General features: G+C 36.4%; 6 protein-coding genes across 6 annotated transcripts; 3 read left to right on the forward strand and 3 right to left on the reverse strand.

The window, feature by feature from the left end:
* Window positions 1-140: 140 nt before the first annotated feature.
* LOC116172743 lies at window positions 141-1,206 on the reverse strand. The gene is made up of 5 exons (XM_031490011.1): window positions 989-1,206; window positions 821-941; window positions 618-767; window positions 418-569; window positions 141-370 (listed from the first exon to the last, which is right to left on the reverse strand). The coding sequence occupies exons 1-5, from the start codon at window positions 1,135-1,137 to the stop codon at window positions 202-204; spliced, it is 741 nt and encodes a 246-aa protein (XP_031345871.1). The 5' UTR covers window positions 1,138-1,206; the 3' UTR covers window positions 141-201.
* On the reverse strand, window positions 989-1,900 carry LOC116172745 (UPF0184 protein AAEL002161-like). Its single transcript, XM_031490013.1, has 2 exons — window positions 1,675-1,900; window positions 989-1,629 (listed from the first exon to the last, which is right to left on the reverse strand). Exons 1-2 carry the CDS (start codon window positions 1,787-1,789, stop codon window positions 1,427-1,429), a joined length of 318 nt encoding a protein of 105 aa, XP_031345873.1. The 5' UTR covers window positions 1,790-1,900; the 3' UTR covers window positions 989-1,426.
* Window positions 1,901-2,398: 498 nt separating this feature from the next.
* On the forward strand, window positions 2,399-3,653 carry LOC116172744. Its single transcript, XM_031490012.1, has 3 exons — window positions 2,399-3,194; window positions 3,243-3,410; window positions 3,460-3,653. The coding sequence occupies exons 1-3, from the start codon at window positions 2,794-2,796 to the stop codon at window positions 3,581-3,583; spliced, it is 693 nt and encodes a 230-aa protein (XP_031345872.1). The 5' UTR covers window positions 2,399-2,793; the 3' UTR covers window positions 3,584-3,653.
* A 661-nt stretch (window positions 3,654-4,314) lies between these two features.
* Window positions 4,315-12,287, forward strand: LOC116172735 (kinesin-associated protein 3). The gene is made up of 13 exons (XM_031490002.1): window positions 4,315-4,499; window positions 4,551-4,668; window positions 4,718-4,889; window positions 4,937-5,107; window positions 6,280-6,416; window positions 6,547-7,207; window positions 7,258-7,358; window positions 7,397-7,615; window positions 11,141-11,335; window positions 11,384-11,579; window positions 11,630-11,896; window positions 11,948-12,020; window positions 12,068-12,287. The coding sequence occupies exons 1-13, from the start codon at window positions 4,372-4,374 to the stop codon at window positions 12,111-12,113; spliced, it is 2,484 nt and encodes an 827-aa protein (XP_031345862.1). The 5' UTR covers window positions 4,315-4,371; the 3' UTR covers window positions 12,114-12,287.
* Window positions 12,288-13,592: 1,305 nt separating this feature from the next.
* On the forward strand, window positions 13,593-14,836 carry LOC116170662 (nuclear receptor subfamily 2 group F member 5). The gene is made up of 5 exons (XM_031487167.1): window positions 13,593-13,596; window positions 13,653-13,793; window positions 13,841-13,936; window positions 13,985-14,400; window positions 14,454-14,836. The coding sequence occupies exons 1-5, from the start codon at window positions 13,593-13,595 to the stop codon at window positions 14,604-14,606; spliced, it is 810 nt and encodes a 269-aa protein (XP_031343027.1). The 3' UTR covers window positions 14,607-14,836.
* A 1,435-nt stretch (window positions 14,837-16,271) lies between these two features.
* Window positions 16,272-18,598, reverse strand: LOC116171335 (nucleolar GTP-binding protein 2). The gene is made up of 3 exons (XM_031488110.1): window positions 18,488-18,598; window positions 18,223-18,432; window positions 16,272-18,173 (listed from the first exon to the last, which is right to left on the reverse strand). Exons 2-3 carry the CDS (start codon window positions 18,430-18,432, stop codon window positions 16,509-16,511), a joined length of 1,875 nt encoding a protein of 624 aa, XP_031343970.1. The 5' UTR covers window positions 18,488-18,598; the 3' UTR covers window positions 16,272-16,508.
* Between the last annotated feature and the right edge of the window lie 777 nt (window positions 18,599-19,375).

Genomic DNA, 19,375 nt, shown 5'->3' on the forward strand with positions numbered 1-19,375 from the left:
ACATTCCTACCAGAACAAGGGTTTCCACTTCTAAAAACAATAACAATGACTGATAAAAATTTCAATTACCATAAACCCAAAGTAATTATACGAACCACATAAATAAATCTAACATTTTTCAATGCGAACACAAAATCCTATTATGTTTTACATTTTTATTACAGACCTTGCAGTTTGTAATATGGAACAGCAATTAACTATTTATGAGGAAAGGTATTTATTATACCAATCAACTAATGTTGTTGTAATATTATTGGTGTACGCTGTCAAAATCGGCTGTATATAAGTTCCAATAATGGGCTCGGTAACATTACTAAGTAAGTGTGTCTTGGATTTAGCCGCTTCACCCTCAACTCTATTCGTGACCTCCCTAAAAAAGAAATGGAAGACCTGTTAAATAGTAGCAATTAATTATACCCGTAGTTGGTCGGTTCAAATTTCTGAATAATTATATCCAAATCGACTACATCCAAATCTAAAATCAAGTCGTACGACACGTCTGAGATTTTCCCTCTTATACCTCCACGTGTAGTGGTACTCATGTAATTTGTATTATAGTGGTAGAGATACTAGAAGCAAATTATGCCTATACAGTCATTTAAAAGGTGCGATATTACATGAAGATTTTCATATCCGATGCTCAGCTCTAAGGTCGCAACCGGGTAATTATAAGACAAAGATACATTACTGTGACGTTTAAAATCTAAACCAATAAGCACCCCTTTCGTCAGTGCAACGTGACCATCTAAAATTGTATCCTCAACTTTCTGTAAATTAGCCAAACTAACAAAACAGCAATGTAAGATGAAATGGTACAAACATGTTTAAAGTTCACTTCGATGTCGGGAAGTGGGACTGCATAATAACCGTAATACTTCACATATCTAAACTGGTTATCGAAAAAGTAATTTAGCCTTCGCCTTTGTACCTCAGGGTCTTTTCTGTGGACAACAGGATTAATTTACAATAGCAAAAAACACTCACCTACTTATGGATCGTTTTGAAAAATGATTTAACATTAAGATACAGGTTTGGGGAAAATTCCTTGAGGTCGTTCGGATCAATCGAAAATGGTTGGACATTCTTTGAATAGACCACGCAGAGGGCTGATAACAGAACAACTTTGAACAGGTACATTTTGCTAAATTGCCGATTATGAGTGAATACAAAATTAAACCACTGATTTTAAAATAGTGGCATTAATAGCTTTTTTATTACATTACATGCACCAATACGTTCATGGGTTTCAGATCGTTAACTATACGTTGTGAAAACACAATGTGGCTTTTTTATAAACTGTAACTTACTGCAGTTTCTTGCAACATTTAAAAATTTTATTAACAATTAGTGTAATATACAAGTTGTGAAATACCTTCTTGTTATAATTATAAGTGCTTAATAAAGTAACAAAACGTAATTGGTGTAACTACTCGGTCTCTTTTTCTTTAGAATCTAAATCTATATTTTTTACGGAATCTGACAATTCTTTCTGTTCTTGAATTTCTTTTCTAATATCGCGATTTGATTCCAGCAACTCTAGTAGTTGCGTGTGTATGCTTTCTCTCTTTGATTCCATTTCGTCAAGAGCCAGATTTAACGCATCCAATTCGTGATTCAGTGCCAGTAATTCTATGAAACGTAATCGATTAAAGGTCTACTGAGCTAATGAAATACCTGCAGCTGTTAATTCCTCTTCTTCGTCCTCTTCAAGTTCCAAATCTTCCTCTTCATTGTCGGTGTTGAAGTTTTCCTTGTTTTCGTTTTCTTCTGGATTTGTCGCCTCGCACATCACGAGAGTTTTGCAGTAAGTTTATTACTTATTCGGATTTAATTGAGTCATATGACAATCATTAACAAAAAGGAGTAAGGTTAAGTTGTTGTTTTGACTTTTTAAGATCTTTGGGATGAACTCAACAGTGTTGCCAAGGTAGGCGATTTGTCGCAATTGGTGCTACCTCAGACGTCATTGAAAGATGACATTGGATGCAAGACATTTTTTTAAATAACAACTTGTAGCATTGTATATTTATTAGATACAGTGCTTGTCAAGTAACTCTTGAGAAATGAAGAAGTCTAGCCGGATTTCGCTATTCAATTTGATCTGAAGGAATATATTTTTAATGTCATATCTTATAGTGCCTTTGTTTTCTCATAAGGTCTGTGTTTTATTCAACTTCACTATTTGAAGCAACATTTTCCTGTTTAGTTTCAACTGCTTCAACTGACTTTTTTGTACCGCAATTAAAAATTGTGGGCCCAGTTAATTTTTTTTTAATTTTTAAAGAATGGGGAGTTTGCTATATACGAGTCTGAATCGAAATACTGCACGATGTGTTTCAACTCAATCATTTGCAATACATAAATTTACAAGACACGCTTTGCACAATTATAAGTAATAATTGTGCCACATTTTTGCCACCCTAGACTGCAGGCTACTCAGCTTATGGGTGGCTCTACCCACTATTTATCATGAATCTTCGTTCGATAAGGGTAGTGACGATCTAGTTAATAAAAATAATACTCTAAAATAAACTTATTTCATAGACTCCTTTATACTCTTTAGGGTAAAATACAGGGAAGAATTTGCGTACGCATCCTGGTACTGTTCCTTGCAGATAATGCAGTCTTAATACCAGTCATCTGTATGACAGCAATATAGGGTCTTGTTTATTTCCTAAAGATCAGAGCAACCCAAATCAAATTTCACTTTGGCAACACATAATAACGTCAAAATTCTAAATCCCTCAATTCTACTATACCCAATAAACTTTAAGATCAGAAAAAATTATAACGATGGATTGTTCTGCAGTTCAAAATCGAAAGTATGAAATTTTAAAATCACACCTTCAAACTTTACTTGGTGAATTGGAACGACGAAACAAATTATTGTACAATTACCAAAATAAGGCGAACGAAAGAAACGAAAAAAAAGAAAAACCATCTCCAAAGCTTACGCATAAGAAATCAAAGACAAAGCTACAACAAGACCATTCGGTAAAACAGTGTGATCCAAAAATAGAAACGCATGAATATTTTCGACTGTATGATTCTATAAACAACCAGAGTGAAGAAATGGCGGACCTGAAACTGTTGAATAGTTTAGAAGAGCGACACAGTATGTTGTGGCACTCAATTACTAATCTACAAGAAAAACTTAGTCAAATTGGATTACATGCAAGGGATGAGTGTAGATCGTACGATACCGCACCTAATATAATAGGTATATAGGTCTAATTTTTTAGGTCCCCACAAGTTAATGAAAAACTGTTAAATTTGCGATGGAAGTGCGAAAACATGAAATGCAATATCGCCACCAAATATCGAGATATCCTATTAATGCAATCGCAGCATTCCAGCTTAAACATTTCCAATCCTTCAGATGCTGAATACAACAAATTGAAAGCTTATGCGTAATATTTTATTAATTTTTGATGCGCGGTTCTAATGTACATCTTGTAGAAATCGGATTGCTGCCATGAGAAATGCCTGTGCAGAATGTAAAAGGCATATAGAAGACCGCTTATTAAACCTGACCAAGAACGCAGGCGATATGACCAATGCAATTGCGGAGGAACAAGAATAAGGAAAATTTCACACACGTTTTGATATGAAATGTTCAATTTTGCTTTAAAAAAAATATAAGTAGTGAACAAGGACGTTTATTATTTCAGATTATATGCAAGGAATGTGAACTGATTTTTACTCACGTACAAAACTATGTTTTTCTTGAGCCCAAAGCTGTAATGACCATGTTACCATCTAGGTCTGGTCTGGATAGTGACAAGATCTGGAAGCCAGAGTAGGATGAGGACAAACCAAAATTAGCATATATCAAAGTACTAATAAAAAGAACCCACAATTGCATTTAAAACTAATCTATCAAAGTTTGAAATAGGGTGAAGGGGATCAGGATTAAGTGTCAGCTCTGTCCAAGACCTACAATTTTAAGACAAAGCTGAAAGTTTTTAAGGTGTGTAGGCCAAAGAAAGATAACTTGGTTCAGTATCTTTATCATTACGAAGTTAAAAATGCCAATTCTTTATTTTCTATTTTAAAAGATCATCAACGATGTAATGAAGAATGCAAGTTACAACCCCTTGCATATGTGTATAATTGTACATTAGAATTTTAAAAACATCTCTCGTTTGTCGCGTGTAATGTTAGAGGCCTATAGCCATCTACTCAATGTTTTTGCATGTTTTTTGAATTGTATAATATTTAAAAAATCATTATATTATTAGAAACTGTGGTAGATGTGGCAAATATGTACAAAAAGTTTAGGGGTGGGGGCAGTTTGACATGTGCTTCGTTTTGACATGACATTGACAGTTGACATTACAAAATGACATTCCACTTGTGTTTATTTATTGCATGTTAATATTAATTATAAATGTATTATCGGTGCTATTAAGTCTTTTACTAATAGTTCTCTATTTTATTTATATTATATACAAACTATTTATTAATATGGATCCCGAAAATGCAAAATTCCTTAGAACGTAAAGTACCCCATCCCTAATTTACATAGTACTTACAATTGAAACTTTTAGAAATCGCAAACCGGGAACCCTCGACGTACACCCTACCCTAAATGCTATTGTTTTAAATTACGAATTAGAAGTCGAAATACTAGGAGACGACGATAGTGTTTTATATGGCGAAAAACAGGTAAATCGAAGGATGTTACACCTCGGGATTGTAACTGTGTCATTTTTAGAGTTTAAAAAAAATTATAGAATTACCAATGTTGAATACTCGCACAGACTGTAATGCATTAGCGAGGGAGGTACTCGGACATTGTGACCTAATCCATCCATCTAGACTAGTCGAAGTTGAACAAACTATTTATTATTTAAAGAAACGTAAACGTCCCCAAAATGGACCTGACGGTAAGCCCTCTTTGAAATTACACGTTTAATTATACTCTGAATTTAAGAAAATTCCGGAAAGAATACGCCTGTCGTTAACGGTGATGTTATAAATATCAATTTTTTAAATGAATATATAGAGCTGCTGTACGAAGATTTACCTGACAAGATTAAAGCTTCCCAATACATACTACAACTAGCCAAGGTGTCTGAAAATTTAGAGTCCCTCGCACGTAATGGTAATATATTTCTGCAAGAGGCGTAGAAGCACCATAAATCACTTTCTTTATATAACTGCTTCTTTTAACTGACACTGCTACTTTTAACTATAGGGTTAGGTAGTCCTAATTGCCTGTTATTCTGTTTGGTAATTGGACCCATTTGCTAGTTAAAGTTGCAGTTGGGACCTTCTTGCAGTTAAATGTAGGTAACAGTAGATACCCCTCATTGTTTTTAATGAATTTTACAAACATATATCTGTATGAATTAATTACAAAAAAATATCCAAATGTGACCATGTTTATACAGGGGCGCATTATGTATGGAATATAGTAGGTATATATCTCAGTAAATAACAACTGTATACAACATTTTTCTATATAAAAGTTGTTTAATACCCTGCAATCAAAAGTGAGTTGCTGTCTAGTCACCTTTGGAATTTTTGTTTATGTGGGAAACTTCAACTTACAAAGGCGACTTGACTGCCACTCATGTTTGATCATCTACTATTTTATTTCCCATAATAAGGTAGCATTCAGTTGTTTTTATTTCATAAAACAAATCAGTAATGAAAAACAATTGAATTTAAATAGCAATGTACCTTTTTATTAGGCTCGTTTGATTATTTGTTTCTCTTTTCGATGACTCATCCAATATGGCCCCCCATAAGAACTAAGTAGTAGCCTGTAGCTTCTATAACTAGCGTGCTATGGACATACTGATAACAGACTCAGATTCTCCCAAGAAAGTGGCCATAGGAGATTGTTGGAACGGGAACTGGAACCGTCCATTTCCTATCATTTAAGATAAGGAAAATGAAAATGACATTTTTAATTTTTCGGGGATATCTCGGTTAAATATTTTCATAGATTTTTCCAAAATTTTAAATGTGTTTTTTTGGTCCCAAAAAGGGGCAGCTTTCCTCCGTTGTAATCTACACTGTATCTCTCACCGTTACTGAAATCCCAATGGTGAGCCACGAATTTAAACCACCCTATACTTTGTGGTAGAATGTTTCTGAGTAAGTAGAAGACGTTTTGTGTTTTTTTACTAGTGGTACAAGGTGTAACTTCAGTGGGTGAATCTTTTATTGTAGTGTATGTTACGTTATTGTCAGATAAAAAAAGGAGCAATTAGAAACAGAAAGTAATTTATATGGCTAGTAATTGACATTAATTACTCTGTCTTTTAGAAACAGTTTTAAGTGCCCTTGCGAGGGTCCTAAGGGAAGATTGGAAACGGAGTATAGCTCTCAGTACAAACCTAATCTTCACATTCTTCTGTTTTTCGTCCCATACTTGTTTTCATCCTGTCGTTTTACATTATAAGGTAAGTTACTATGACAGTGTGCAATAATAGGTATAACAATAATGCAAATGTTACAAATGCCAGCTTTTACACAATTTCCTATATGCGTGATAAATGAATGATGATTTATGTTAACAATTATTGACTATAGATTGGATCTCTTTGCATGGATATTATCGAGTTTGAAATGCGCCGATTTGAAGAGTGGAAGTGTGACATCGAAGATGTAAAGCGACCGTACCCGACCAGCGTAAGCATGACCGAAATACATAAAAGTCGTATTCCCGAAGCAGTACGGCCAAAATCGGGCAACTTCTCAGACGTCACGATCAAGACGTCAATGGAGGGCAGTATATACGACGACCTTACCAATTCCACCGACAGTATCGACGAAAAGAAGCAACTGTCGAGTGAGGAGAGGCAGAAGCGGTATCGCACTTTAATACGAAAGCAGGAGCAGCTGTTGAGGGTCGCCTTTTACCTACTGCTGAATATGGCCGAAGATCCGATCGTCGAGGAGAAGATGACCAAGCGAAATATCGTTGTACTCCTGGAGAAGGCTTTGGATCGTGAGAATACCGATTTGCAAGCTTTAGCTGTTACATTCCTGAAAAAACTTTCCATTATGCAAACTAATAAGGACGAAATGGCCGAGCGTAATGTTCTGGAGAGGCTTCCGAAATTACTGGAGTCTAATAATGCAGACCTGGTACATCTTACGTTAAAGTTGATGTTTAATTTATCTTTTGATGAGGATTTAAGGGCGAAAATGCTTAAGAATGGCTGTTTACCTAAGTTTGTTTCTTTGTTACGTAAGTGTTTTTGATTTTTTCGGTAGAATGATAAGTTTGAAGGTTTCTAGGAGACGATAGGCATCAAGATATCGTAATTAAGTTATTGTATCACTTAAGTTATGATGAAGACATCATCGTGCATTTTGCCTACACCGACTGCGTATCTTTGGTAGGTAAATACTGCAGAGTTCTGTCATTGTTTCGTAGATTACAGATATGCTGCTTTTAAGCATTGCCGACCAAGTTGACCAAGTGATGGTTGCGTTATGCATCAATCTTGCGATACATCCCACAAATGCGCAACAAATGGCAGATAATAGTCGACTACAATCCTTGATGACGAGAGCCTTTCGATTTGAAGATGAGCTACTTATGAAGATGATTCATAATATTTCGGAGCACGATATTACTAGATCAAGTTTTATAGTAAGTTGGTAGGGTTACAATAGATCTACTGTATTGGCCCCACTGATAATTTAATAGCTATTCAAGAATCTTATACAGTGTGCTCATAAATTGGCAGTCAGTGGTCACCTACTCCTATTTTTCACTTTGTTGCCGAATTAGTTATATCCTCAAGTCTAGGGGGTTTAAATTGCAACTATCAAAGGCAACCCTTTATATTTTTATAGTTGCTGATAATTTATATACCTAGCGAGGCTTTATGGATCAATCAAAATGGCCACTTTTAGAACTAAATTTTAAATTCTGGGACAAAAAATATTTTTTACTAAATTTTCAGTCACTATCGCTGTCACCAAGTGGTGGTTTCTTACCACATTAAATAATAAGGCATGTAAATTAAGTACACCTTTAATTGAAGTAAATAAGTTTAAAATGAATACATGACAGTATTAACACTGACTGTTTATTGATTTATTTAAATAGTACAAAGAGTCTCTTGTAGTCAGGGAGACATTTCTGAAAAAGGCTCTCTAAATCATGTCTAACGGCGTTTTGTGCTACAAACTGGCAACAGGTGGTTTTGGACTAATTCGACCCCGCTGAAAACGATGCGCCCTGTTGCCAGACCTGATTTTGGCATTTAAGCCTCTTCAATCCAAGATGGCGACTGGAATTGCCACTTTTCGGTTATTTCGAACCCCCAAGGTACGCCACTGAACCTTTTGGGTATACTTTACGGGTAGAATAACATCTAGTACACACGAAGACACCGGTTAGGCACACTTTTGTATTCATAATAGGAGCCTAAATGCAAAAATGCTGCTTAAAAACGTCAAAAATGCAAAAATTCGTCATTTTTGTCTTTTTGCCCAATATTTATTTCTAGGGTAAACTTAACATTTAAGTATGTAGACACCTCCAACAGCGCCATATGCTTGGGGCCTAAATACCAATATGGCGCCTGGAAAGTCTAAAAACAGCGAAAAAGTAGTTCTTTTTGCCGTTTTTTTTACTACACTGACCATTTTCATTTCCCATTTCGGTGGCCCGGAGCAATAATACGCGAATTACGACTACCAATCCGGATGTTGCACGCCTGAAGGGCTTAACTGCGGATGTTAACTATGGAACCAAGAGGCAGAAATTGGTTTGGCGGCCTAATTTCAGGGTATTTTGGGTAAGTAAAAATTTATGTGAAAACATGCTTTTAAATTTTTAATTAAAACGTAACTCTTGGCTTGGCAGTCGAAACTGTTTAGAATATTGAACACTATAATATTATGCAAAATGCCAAACGATCTAATGAATGAGAACGTTACAATTCAACTTTTTCAAATATTGTGACTTCCTCCCTATCAGGGAAAACAATAATATTAAAGGTCATCGTTCGGGTCGTTAGCGCTTTCAATGTAAGGTAAAATAATGTTACTTTCCCTGCCTCCCTTGCAATTTTGCCCTTTCCATGGGTCACGCCATCAATATGTGTCAAAGCATCGTTTCCTCCAAACAGCAGGGATAAAAAAGGAAAACGCTTTCTAGTACTACGGCAACTGCCTCGCTCTTGCTGGCCTGGCGTTAATAGCATTTGTACCGCTTCTTACAGATTTCAAGTAACTCGGTGCAACGTGAACAAGCTCCGAAGAAAGGGAGCGTGGTGGCGGGTAAGTTTCAAACGCAAAATCATTTCCATAAAGATTTTCATTTTGCATAATATTAGTGTTTAATATTCTTAACAGTTTCAACTGCCAAAAGTTACATTTTAAACAAATCAAAGAAAAATTGGGAAGTGCATTTTCATATTATATTTTTACTTACCCATATTGCCCTGAAATTACGCCGCCTTGCCTTGTGATTTCCTCAATAACTTTGTTTCGAGGTAAAAATCGAACTTCTGTTAACAACCGATGGTTGCTCAAGGTTTAAGCTTGTGAATGAAGTTAAATTTGATAACAAATTATTGTCAGTGTGTGATAAAAATGAAAGATATATATTTTAATGGGAGTTTTTTAAGAACTTCTTTCCTAAATAACGGCGAAAGTACAGGAATTAGCTAAATAAATTTTATTTCATGCAAATGAATGAATTGAATGAATGTTATTTCAAACAAAACTGTATACCCAGAAGGAAGTTATTGTGGAAACAAATTTCCACTTTTTCAATGTAAACGCCACGTTATCGTTTATAGGAGACTGGTTCCCATTTTCGCAGTTAAGCCCTTCAGATGTGTAACATCTGGATTTGTAGTCACAATTCGCATATTATTGCTCCGGGCCACAGAAATAGCGAATGAGTGCCCAGTGTAGTAAAAATACGGCGAAAAAACGTTTTTGGACTTTCCAGGCGCCATATTGATATTTAGGCCCCTGGCATATGGTGCTGCGGGAGGTCCCCACATATTTAAATGTTAATTTTAACATAGAAATAAATATTGGACGCCGGCACCAGGCCAGAAAGGAAAAAAAGGACGAAAAATGACGAATTTTGTATTTTTGACGTTTTTATGCGGCATTTTGGTACTTAATATGCATACCAAAGTGTACTTAAACGGTGTCGTCGGGTGTCCCAGATGTTATTCTACCCGTAAAGTACCCAAAAAGTTCAGCGGCGTGCCTTGGGGGCTCGAAATAACCGAAAAACGGTAATTTCGGCCTCCACCTTGGATTTGGGGGCTTAAATGCCAAAATCGGGTCTGGCAACAGGGCGCATCGTTTTCAGCGGGGTCGAATTAGTCTAGAACCGCCTGTTGCCAGCTTGTAGCACAAAACGCCGTTAGACATGCTCTTTTCAGAAATGTCTCCCTGACTATTGGATAACGTGAAATTCAATGATGAGTTTAGCATAATTTTGTTTCTCAAAAAGGAGCTTATAGCTTCATTAACTGTCCACAAGAGCTCCACAACGGAATATTGTATAACTTTCGGGTATTAGGCGTTGATAGTTTGAGTTGCAACTTTGATACAATACAAATTTAGACCAATAACGATTGGCGGTAAAAAGAAATGGTGGTACAAATGGGGGCGAATACTTGCTAGTTTCACAACCAACAATTATTTAATTAATTTCAAAAATAACAACTTATTTGTTTGGCGATCATAAGTGATCTTCATGATTAATAATCATTTTCCGATAACCTTCTTGCCCGGCGACCATGAGCAATCTCCCCAATTCCCACCAAAGACCTTCCTCGATTACACCGACCTCTTTGGCACAAAAAATCAGCCAATTCGAATTTATACGCTTTTTCCGAGTTACTTGTTGTAAGCCTGGGTAACAAGTAAGTAAAAAAAAATGGCGCGACAGTCAGACACAATAATCTAATTTTTCTTTTTTTTAACATTTGAGAGTTACATTCAATTATAAATGACAGTATACCAGTTATAAGTGTCAATTGCCAATTGTCAGTTACCTATAAATAACAATTGTTACTTATAACTGGCCAGTTATAAATGTCAATATGCTTCTAACTTGTTTATCTTCATTGCGCACAATCATTTCTTATCCTAGTAGCAGTAGTGCTTCAAATTTAAAGCGCATTAATCCATTTAGGAATTTGTCGGCGACCTAGCGAAGGCGGTGACGGAATCGAGAAAGGAAAACTTTGTCTTGGAGTGCCTTGGGGTATTGTCGAACTTATGTTTGCCCGATCTAGACTGGTGTGAAATATTTAAACACTTCAACATGATTCCAAAACTGAAAGGCGCTTTAACCAGCAACAATTCAGAGGCCGACCTTCTGTTACGGGTAAATCACTTTCGATATTTGACATTTGAGTCTTATTCTACCGTGTAGGTGATCGTTCTTTTCGGCACGGCGGCTTACGATGAATCCTGCGCGCGATTGTTGTGCAATGCGAATGTTGTCGAAGCCTGCATTGATCTTCTAAAGGCGTACCAGGAGGACGACGAGATGGTCTTGCAGATAATTTATTTATTTTATGTAATGCTTTACCACAACGATACCACGGATTTCATTATTAATAAGACAGGTTTTCAATCACATCTATATTTTGCGTTTTGTTAACTTGTGCGGTTTTAGAAGCGCCTGCGTATTTGGTTGATTTGCTGTTGGACAATAATAAGGCCGTTAGGAAATTGTGCAATACATGCCTTAATGTTATAATGGAACGTAACGCTGAATGGGGCGAACGTATACGTATCGAACGATTCCGGACCCATAACAACCAGTGGTTAGAAATGGTAGATTCGCATCAATTGCAACGTGAGGAAGAAGAAGAAGACACTGCGTTACCTCCATATTTAAATATCGAGTATCTTAGCACTGCAACGGTCCCTCCCCTCTCCGGTAAGCCTTAATGTTGTCACTGTATTTGTTCGATTACTGATTTTGTTATAGAGACACTCGATGATCCGGAGGAAAGTAATGAAAATGCCATCGAAAATGGTTATTTAGAAATGCCGGAGGATTCGTAAGTATTTCACAATGTTTGTGTTTTTTGCTACACATACTTTTTAGTGTATTGAAGGAGTACGAGATGGAATGTTTGGATTTATCAATCTAGTCTTATTGTTTAAACAATTCGATTAAGCACGTTTACTGCTTGTAATGATTAAACAGTTTCTAGTCGCCAGCAACTATCTCAAGATTTTGCCAGTATTATTGGTTATAGCCTTAAAGCACAATCTATGTATGAACGTATTTTATTTATACTTAATATAGATATACTATAAGAACATTGTGTAATTTTGTTTGATCTTCACCACTGTTTTGAATTTACGGTCGACTCTCTTTGTAATGCATTGGTTACCTACACTTGATTATATAGAAAAGGTTTGTTCATTGGTTTGCCCATCTACATCTAACATTACCTGATAATATAAAAGAATTAAACCACTACACAAAAAGGCCGTTAAAATAACTGTAATTATTGACCTATATCCGCAAAGGCCATACCATCTTGCCGCTGAAATGTTACGGAAAAAAATTAATTTGAAGGTCATCCATCAATTTCGAGTTAATTCTTCCTGCATTTTCACAATAATTACCTACTTATATTTGCATAAATGATCCATAATTTCAATTCTTGTTGTTTTTGTGGAGTGGAAGAATGGAGACTGGAGTGAAAGAGTTTTCAACGACAATGTTTCAATTTCTATTGATGTTAGGTAAGTATGCAACGCCAGTCTTCAAAATTTTAGTCAAAAATGAGATGAGTTCATACTTTGCAATAAGCACTCGTACATACAATTTTAACCAGTGTAGGGTGTTGGAATGCTTATTTATTCAATTTCCATTCTTCAAGGGATTTACTAATCTTGTGTTTGTCTGTCTGTTTGTGTGCAACAATATAACTTTGTTTAGAATTATCCCTTGCCTTGTTTGAAACCTGTCGGTAAATAAATTCTCTATTAGTTTTTATTGTGTCCTTGTATGATATTAGTGAAAAATAGGTTGTTGGTAGGTATTTAACATTGTCACATTGCAGTGACTGTGAAGTTGGTACATTTTAAAGAAACAACAATTTACATCCCCATTACATACTTTTCTACATAATGTACATACTAAAGAAAATCGATTAGAAGCCTGAAACCTTAAATAACGATGTCACGTTTGCGAGTTGATCAAATATTAATTGAGCAACTATAAGGGGTCGCAGTCTTTGCAAAACATTTATTTCTAATAGTAGGGCCTCAATCGACCTGTCAAATCACTGCCACTGAATTAAAATTTAATGAATGCTGAATATTTTTGTATATCTTATTGCTGCTTTATTTACCACCATTATGGACAACAACCCAAGATAATAAGTCAGTGTTGAGTACCGATCATTACCGATAAGTCCTTATCAAATATTAAACCACCACTCAACGACTATTGTTAAACAGCGCCTGTTAAGAGCAAAAGCCACGTGTCCACGTCAAAAAGGGGTGACCTGCAGAATAAGAATTGACCTGTCATGTATGAGAAGTATGAGGTAGGTATAAATAGAGCTTACAATAAAAATTTTGGTATTCAAGTAAAGAGAAGTCTTACATACGAAATGGGTACATGATGTAGATATGATTTTCGCGGAGTGGCTTAACGTACTTTTCTGTTTAAGGTCGCTCCTTGCCTTCGCCCGTCCCTTGCAAGGTTTGCGGCGATAGATCCTACGGAAAACATTATGGGGTGTATTGCTGCGACGGGTGCTCCTGCTTTTTTAAACGAAGCGTCCGAAGGAATATAATTTATACTTGCATTTGTATGTATTACAATTTCAACCGCTATAAGACCCTCGAACTATTTCAGCCGGCGACGGGCGTTGTATCATTGATAAGGCTAGGCGAAATTGGTGCCCGTATTGCCGATTACAACGTTGTTTCGCCGTTTGCATGAATACAGCAGGTAAGCCTAGGTAAATATTGCAGAATCGCATGTTTGCAACTGTTCCAGCCGTTCAAGAGGAACGCGGCCCGAGAAAGTCAAAAATGCATCCGCCCCAAGTGCTCAAATTATCGCGAGAATTACAGCCTATACATGAAATATCGGCACAAATTCTACTAGCTACAATAAAAAGTGTAAGACATAACGCAGGATTTGGTACACTAAGCAAGCATGCTCAAGACGAAGTTTTGGTCTACTTGTGGGCACCATTGTTCATTTTGAAAGCGGCGTACTGGCCCTCGTACTCTATTAATCTGTTACCAAACCTTCAAAATGTAATAAGAACGTTTAGAAACCTACAGCTGCACCACATGGAAATTGAGTGCTTGGAAAACATACTGTTGTGTAGAACCGACCTCATTGCAGACGCCTTTCAGGCACGGTTGGCCGCTAATATACAAGAAGGAGCTATAGGAAACTTGAAGGTGTATCTTTTAAAATTTTATGTTTACCTTTGTTTGAACATAAGTAATTTTAGGTAATTACAAATTTTGACCAAAGTCGATTTGAAAAAGTTCTACTGTCAGTTCCTTTATTATACATGGTACCAGCAGGAACAATATGCTCTTTATTGTTTCAACCAATTATTGGAGCCATTCCTATAGAAGCAGTTGTCTTAACCATTAACTAAATACTATGTGTAGTTATATATTATTAGCATTAATACACAATGGTTAGGGGTAACATCCTTTTAATTTAATGCGCTCACAAATGGAGTTTGCAGAATATCGTTAAATCAACTAAAAAACTGCTGCTGTCTAAGACTAGGCGCACATCTTGCGATTTTCTGTCGCGCGATCCTTTAGTCGCAAAAATATGAAAAATTGTAACCCTCAGATTAAATGGTTGTTGTATATGTATTAAGGGTGAGTTTAAATTAAATTAAATTTGAAAACGGATACATACTTCTACGCGCACAGATGACCGTGGATTATGCCAACAAACTCAAACGAACAAACAATATTTAAAGTACCACTGCACCACAAAACTTACAGCACTCACAATCCGTGGATTGTTATATAAAAAGTAAGCTTTTTAGAATTTATTTTCCAAACAGAGAGAGGTTATACTTTTACGTGTAAGATCGCAGTTTAGGCCAGTAAATTAAATCTCGCATCTTTCGTTGTGGAGTATTTTGTACCTGTGTGAATTGCCCCCCTCCCCCATTTTAGGAAGCAAACATTATATACAGGTACTGGCAGCTAAGAAGGCGAGAGCGGGCGTTCGCAGACGAGCAAAACAGACAACGCTATCGGTCGCTCTGTGAAAAGTATTATTTGTAAAATTGGGAAGCAGTTATGAATTTGCCCCCCCCCCCACATTGTTTCTATCATAATTTTGAAATCGGCCGCGCGCAAACAAAATGCAACCGTGCGCATGCAATGCACAATCCATTTCAAAAACGAAATTTTTGCTTCCTAAAATTGGTATTTTCTGTACCTCATATTCTTGGCGCAAGACAGGGCTCGTGGGCTGCAGGTATTATGTTTGTGTCTTAGTAATCGTAATTAGTTGCTATGGTTACACTTTTCAAATAAACTGTCCTTTCACAAAATACGGTACCTATGCCAAAAATTCACAGAGCCGCAAACTTTTCAAATATTCCCTTGTTTTGTAGGAGGTAATTGTGTCCTACTGTTTGCGTATTTAAATCTAATTTTAGTTTTATTTTAAAAATTAGATTCATTTAACCTTGCAGTCGTGGACTAAATGAATGTTTTCTTAAACAGGAAAAATAGGCGTATTGGGTAACACAACCAAATTACGTTGTCAACGAGATTGTATTGAAAAAAATTGATATAGAAATCAATATAAATACAAAAAATTACAGGTGGGAGATATGAGAAAATTGGGGAAATATACGGAAATTTGGTAATAAAGAGGAAAATAGAAAGATAATTCGGATTCCATTGGACAAATTTAAGGAAATGCGAGAAACTTTAAAATTTTTACATGGAAATAAAGAAATCCTTATCTGCTAAAAACGTACCAGGAGCGCAAAATTTCATTTCATTGACCCATAATTATGAATTCTTTTAATTTCCTCCCAATATATTTTTGTAACTTTTCACACTAAATGTTACGGTTAGTATATAACGGATGTCAATTGAAAATTTCAGTTGAAATTTTCACACTGAAATGTTCAGTACTTTGGTCAGAGTTGGGAATGCATTCCTTCAATAATTCAAATTGAAAGCCAGGGCTTGATATACCACAAGCATTTTTAAAATTTTTGAAATTTAAAGCATAACATTCTTGAAGAGAACTTTGAGGGCCACCATAAGAAACTTAAGTGTAGATAAAAAATTGCTTGAAGGGCGAGTTGTATTTTTCTACTGTTGACCGAAACATGAAATAATACAGTATCAATACTCCCTGTGCGGTACAAAAATTAAAAATATAAGAATAAAATCATTCAGTGTAAGAGAAAATAATTTGTATACACTACTCAAGGGGTTTACATTAAATTAATGTAATTATATACATGAAACAAATATTAAATTATCACAATTTCTAAATTGCTGTTAATTTATTATCTCCGTCTGTTTTTGACATTCACAACATCATAAAAGTTGCTTCCCATCTTTTTTGGTTTCATCGCCCTTTCCAATGCTCTTCGTTGTTTGCTGGTTAATTTTTTATCGGGGCTCTCTTTTTGCACTTTAAAATCGCCACTAGTAGATTTTGTAACTTCATCATCACTATGTTCCATGTCTGAATAAAAGTGGCTTATTTCGGACGAATCAGAGTCATAGTTTGGATCCTCGGTCCCCTCCGACTGACTAGTTTTGTCTTTTGAATCGATTTCAGAATCTACAACCGTGGTGCTGTCATCAATATTATCAACGTCGACCTCTTCGTCCACAGCTTTGGCCAAGTCAATCGGTTCGAGTGTTTTAATATCTTCGCCTTCGTAACCTAAACTGACTTTAATGTTACTAAAATCTTGTACAACACTTGGCTGCTCTCCCTCATCTGCGCGTTCCAAAGGCTGTTCAAACCCAGGTGGAAATACATAATAAGGCAGTTTCCCTCGTTGAAAATCATTCAGCACCATTCTAGCGACGGTGGGTATATCCGGTTCACCCTTCTTCAATAATTTACCATAACGAAAAGCCACCTTCTCCAAAAAATCAAGGGGGGTCTCCCAGCCCTCGACCTTATACGTTTTCATCAAATACTCAGCTCTTACTCGCTCGACAAGCGGACCGATGTAATCTTCTGGATTTTTAACAAGCTCCACACGGACCACACCTTTTAAAACCTTCTCTGCATCAGTCTCTGCAGTCGGATACACAACACCAGGACAGTCGATTAAGTAAATTTTACGCATTAACGTAATGTACTGCCAATACTTTGTTTCCCCTGCAATCGGAGCAACTTTACAAACTTTTTTGCTACGCAATGTGTTAATGATTGAGGACTTCCCCACGTTCGGATATCCAATAAAACCTACAGATATTTGTTTTTTATCAACGTGTAATTTACTAAACTGCCTTAGTAGATTAATGAGAGATCCTTTGCCAAACGGATGTGTTAAACTAGCATGAAAGGCAACCGTTGGATATTCTGCACTCAAGATAGCCACCCATCGCTGCGTGACCCAAGTGGGTACAAGATCGACTTTGTTTAAAATGAAAATGAGGTGCTTGTATGGCTTCTCCGTCCGTAAATATTTTTCAATGTGTGCAGAACGTGTGCCTAAAGGATCCCGAGCGTCTAATATCTGCAAAATCACATCAGAGCTGTCAATTACTTTGTACAGCTCATTCCAAATTCTCTTCGACTGACCAGCTCCCATTATCCAATCCCTGGGCATATCCCGAATACCAGTGTCTTCTTTCACTAAATCAATATCCTTTTCTTGATCATATGATTCGGCACTTTTATCAACAGCTTTCATCAACTCATCCATGCCATTGACCGAAATATTGGGACGTTTGCGACTTTTCTTAGGGCCAAACACGCTTTGGAAACTCTCAGTATCAAGCAGATGAACACGTGCATTTTTGGCGGTCTCGTTCAGTAATGAAATTGGCAAAGTGGTTTGTTTCATTACCACTTTATACGGATCCTTCAAAGCGGCTCCCATTTCCGTTTGAAACTTTTGTAAGGCATTTTGTGAAATAATACGAGTGTTTCCGAACCATTTCTGATTCGGTTCCACTCGCGATTGCGTTCCAGATGCGCACCACCCCTAAAAACAATCTGTAACGCTGTACGCAAAGGTTATATCGAATACGCACTTGAAAAGGTGCAGGCTTTAAAATTTTTCCCGTACGATCTCGTTTCGCTTTGAAATTTCTGTACATTTGCAGTCGCCTGATGGTAGACTTCGTTCGCACCTTTGCGACACCTTTTAAACCTTCCGTAGGCCTTTCTGGGTTCATCGAATGATTAGAACGATTAAAACTTTGTTTTCGGGGAGGCCCCGATGTAGAACGTACTTTCGGCATCTGTAACGTTTTTTACAGAGTAGTAAAGCCAGAAATCAAACCTAGTGAATTATACCTTGAAAAAGTTTATTTCAGGGGACTTGCTTCAATACAACAATAACTTAAAAGGCAAATTGAGGTTATATTTTACACCACATGTAATTCTTGGATGTGGGTAACGTACCGGCTACGGCAAGAGAATAATAATATACAAGAGGCGCCATCAAATTATTGGCTGCATTAGAAGTCGTCATTTCATTCAATTTTTGAAGCAAAAAATATCTTTCCACATTATTGAGAATATTGGTGTGACGTTTCACGTTAGGTTAGGACACTGTTGTTGGTAACCCGTCAACGTAACGTATTAAATCTTCATCACACAATACAGGTGCATGTTAGTGTTTTCATCAATTTTTAGGTTACATCTTTGAATTCAAAGGTTAATTATATCAGAGTGCCTTATTATCAAATTATCATCAATGACAAACCAAACATTAATAAAGCTTGCAGTTTTCACTAAGTTATTTCAGTAATTAAGTGTAATTTATGTCAGCATGAAAAAGAAAAGACGATGCTGAGACAGATGAATGTAATGCATTTTAGTAGAGAATGTTCTAAGTTGATCGGCGACAAGTTAAAATGCAAAATAGATAAATTGGTGTTAGAGTATCAATTACATCCATCTCTATGCGCATCGAACTGCTATGGTTGTTAGTACTAGTCAAAAGTACCTATATATTTAAATCATAATGAAATATTTTTGGAAGGAAGGGCCACCAATGTTTTGAGGAGGTAAAGTTCGCATCTCAGGCCTTCATTATGCGCCTATTTGAGTAGCAAGGTGCTTAAGACACGTAGGTATTTCACGTATAAAATGCTATGTTGTCACATCTTCAGGTCTAATTTTTTTAAATGTGAATCAGCCTGTACAGTACTTCACTTGTCATCCGTACCAACGTGTGAA

Source organism: Photinus pyralis, unplaced genomic scaffold (genome assembly GCF_008802855.1).
Source record: "Photinus pyralis isolate 1611_PpyrPB1 unplaced genomic scaffold, Ppyr1.3 Ppyr1.4_LG5, whole genome shotgun sequence".
NCBI lineage: Eukaryota > Metazoa > Arthropoda > Insecta > Coleoptera > Lampyridae > Photinus > Photinus pyralis.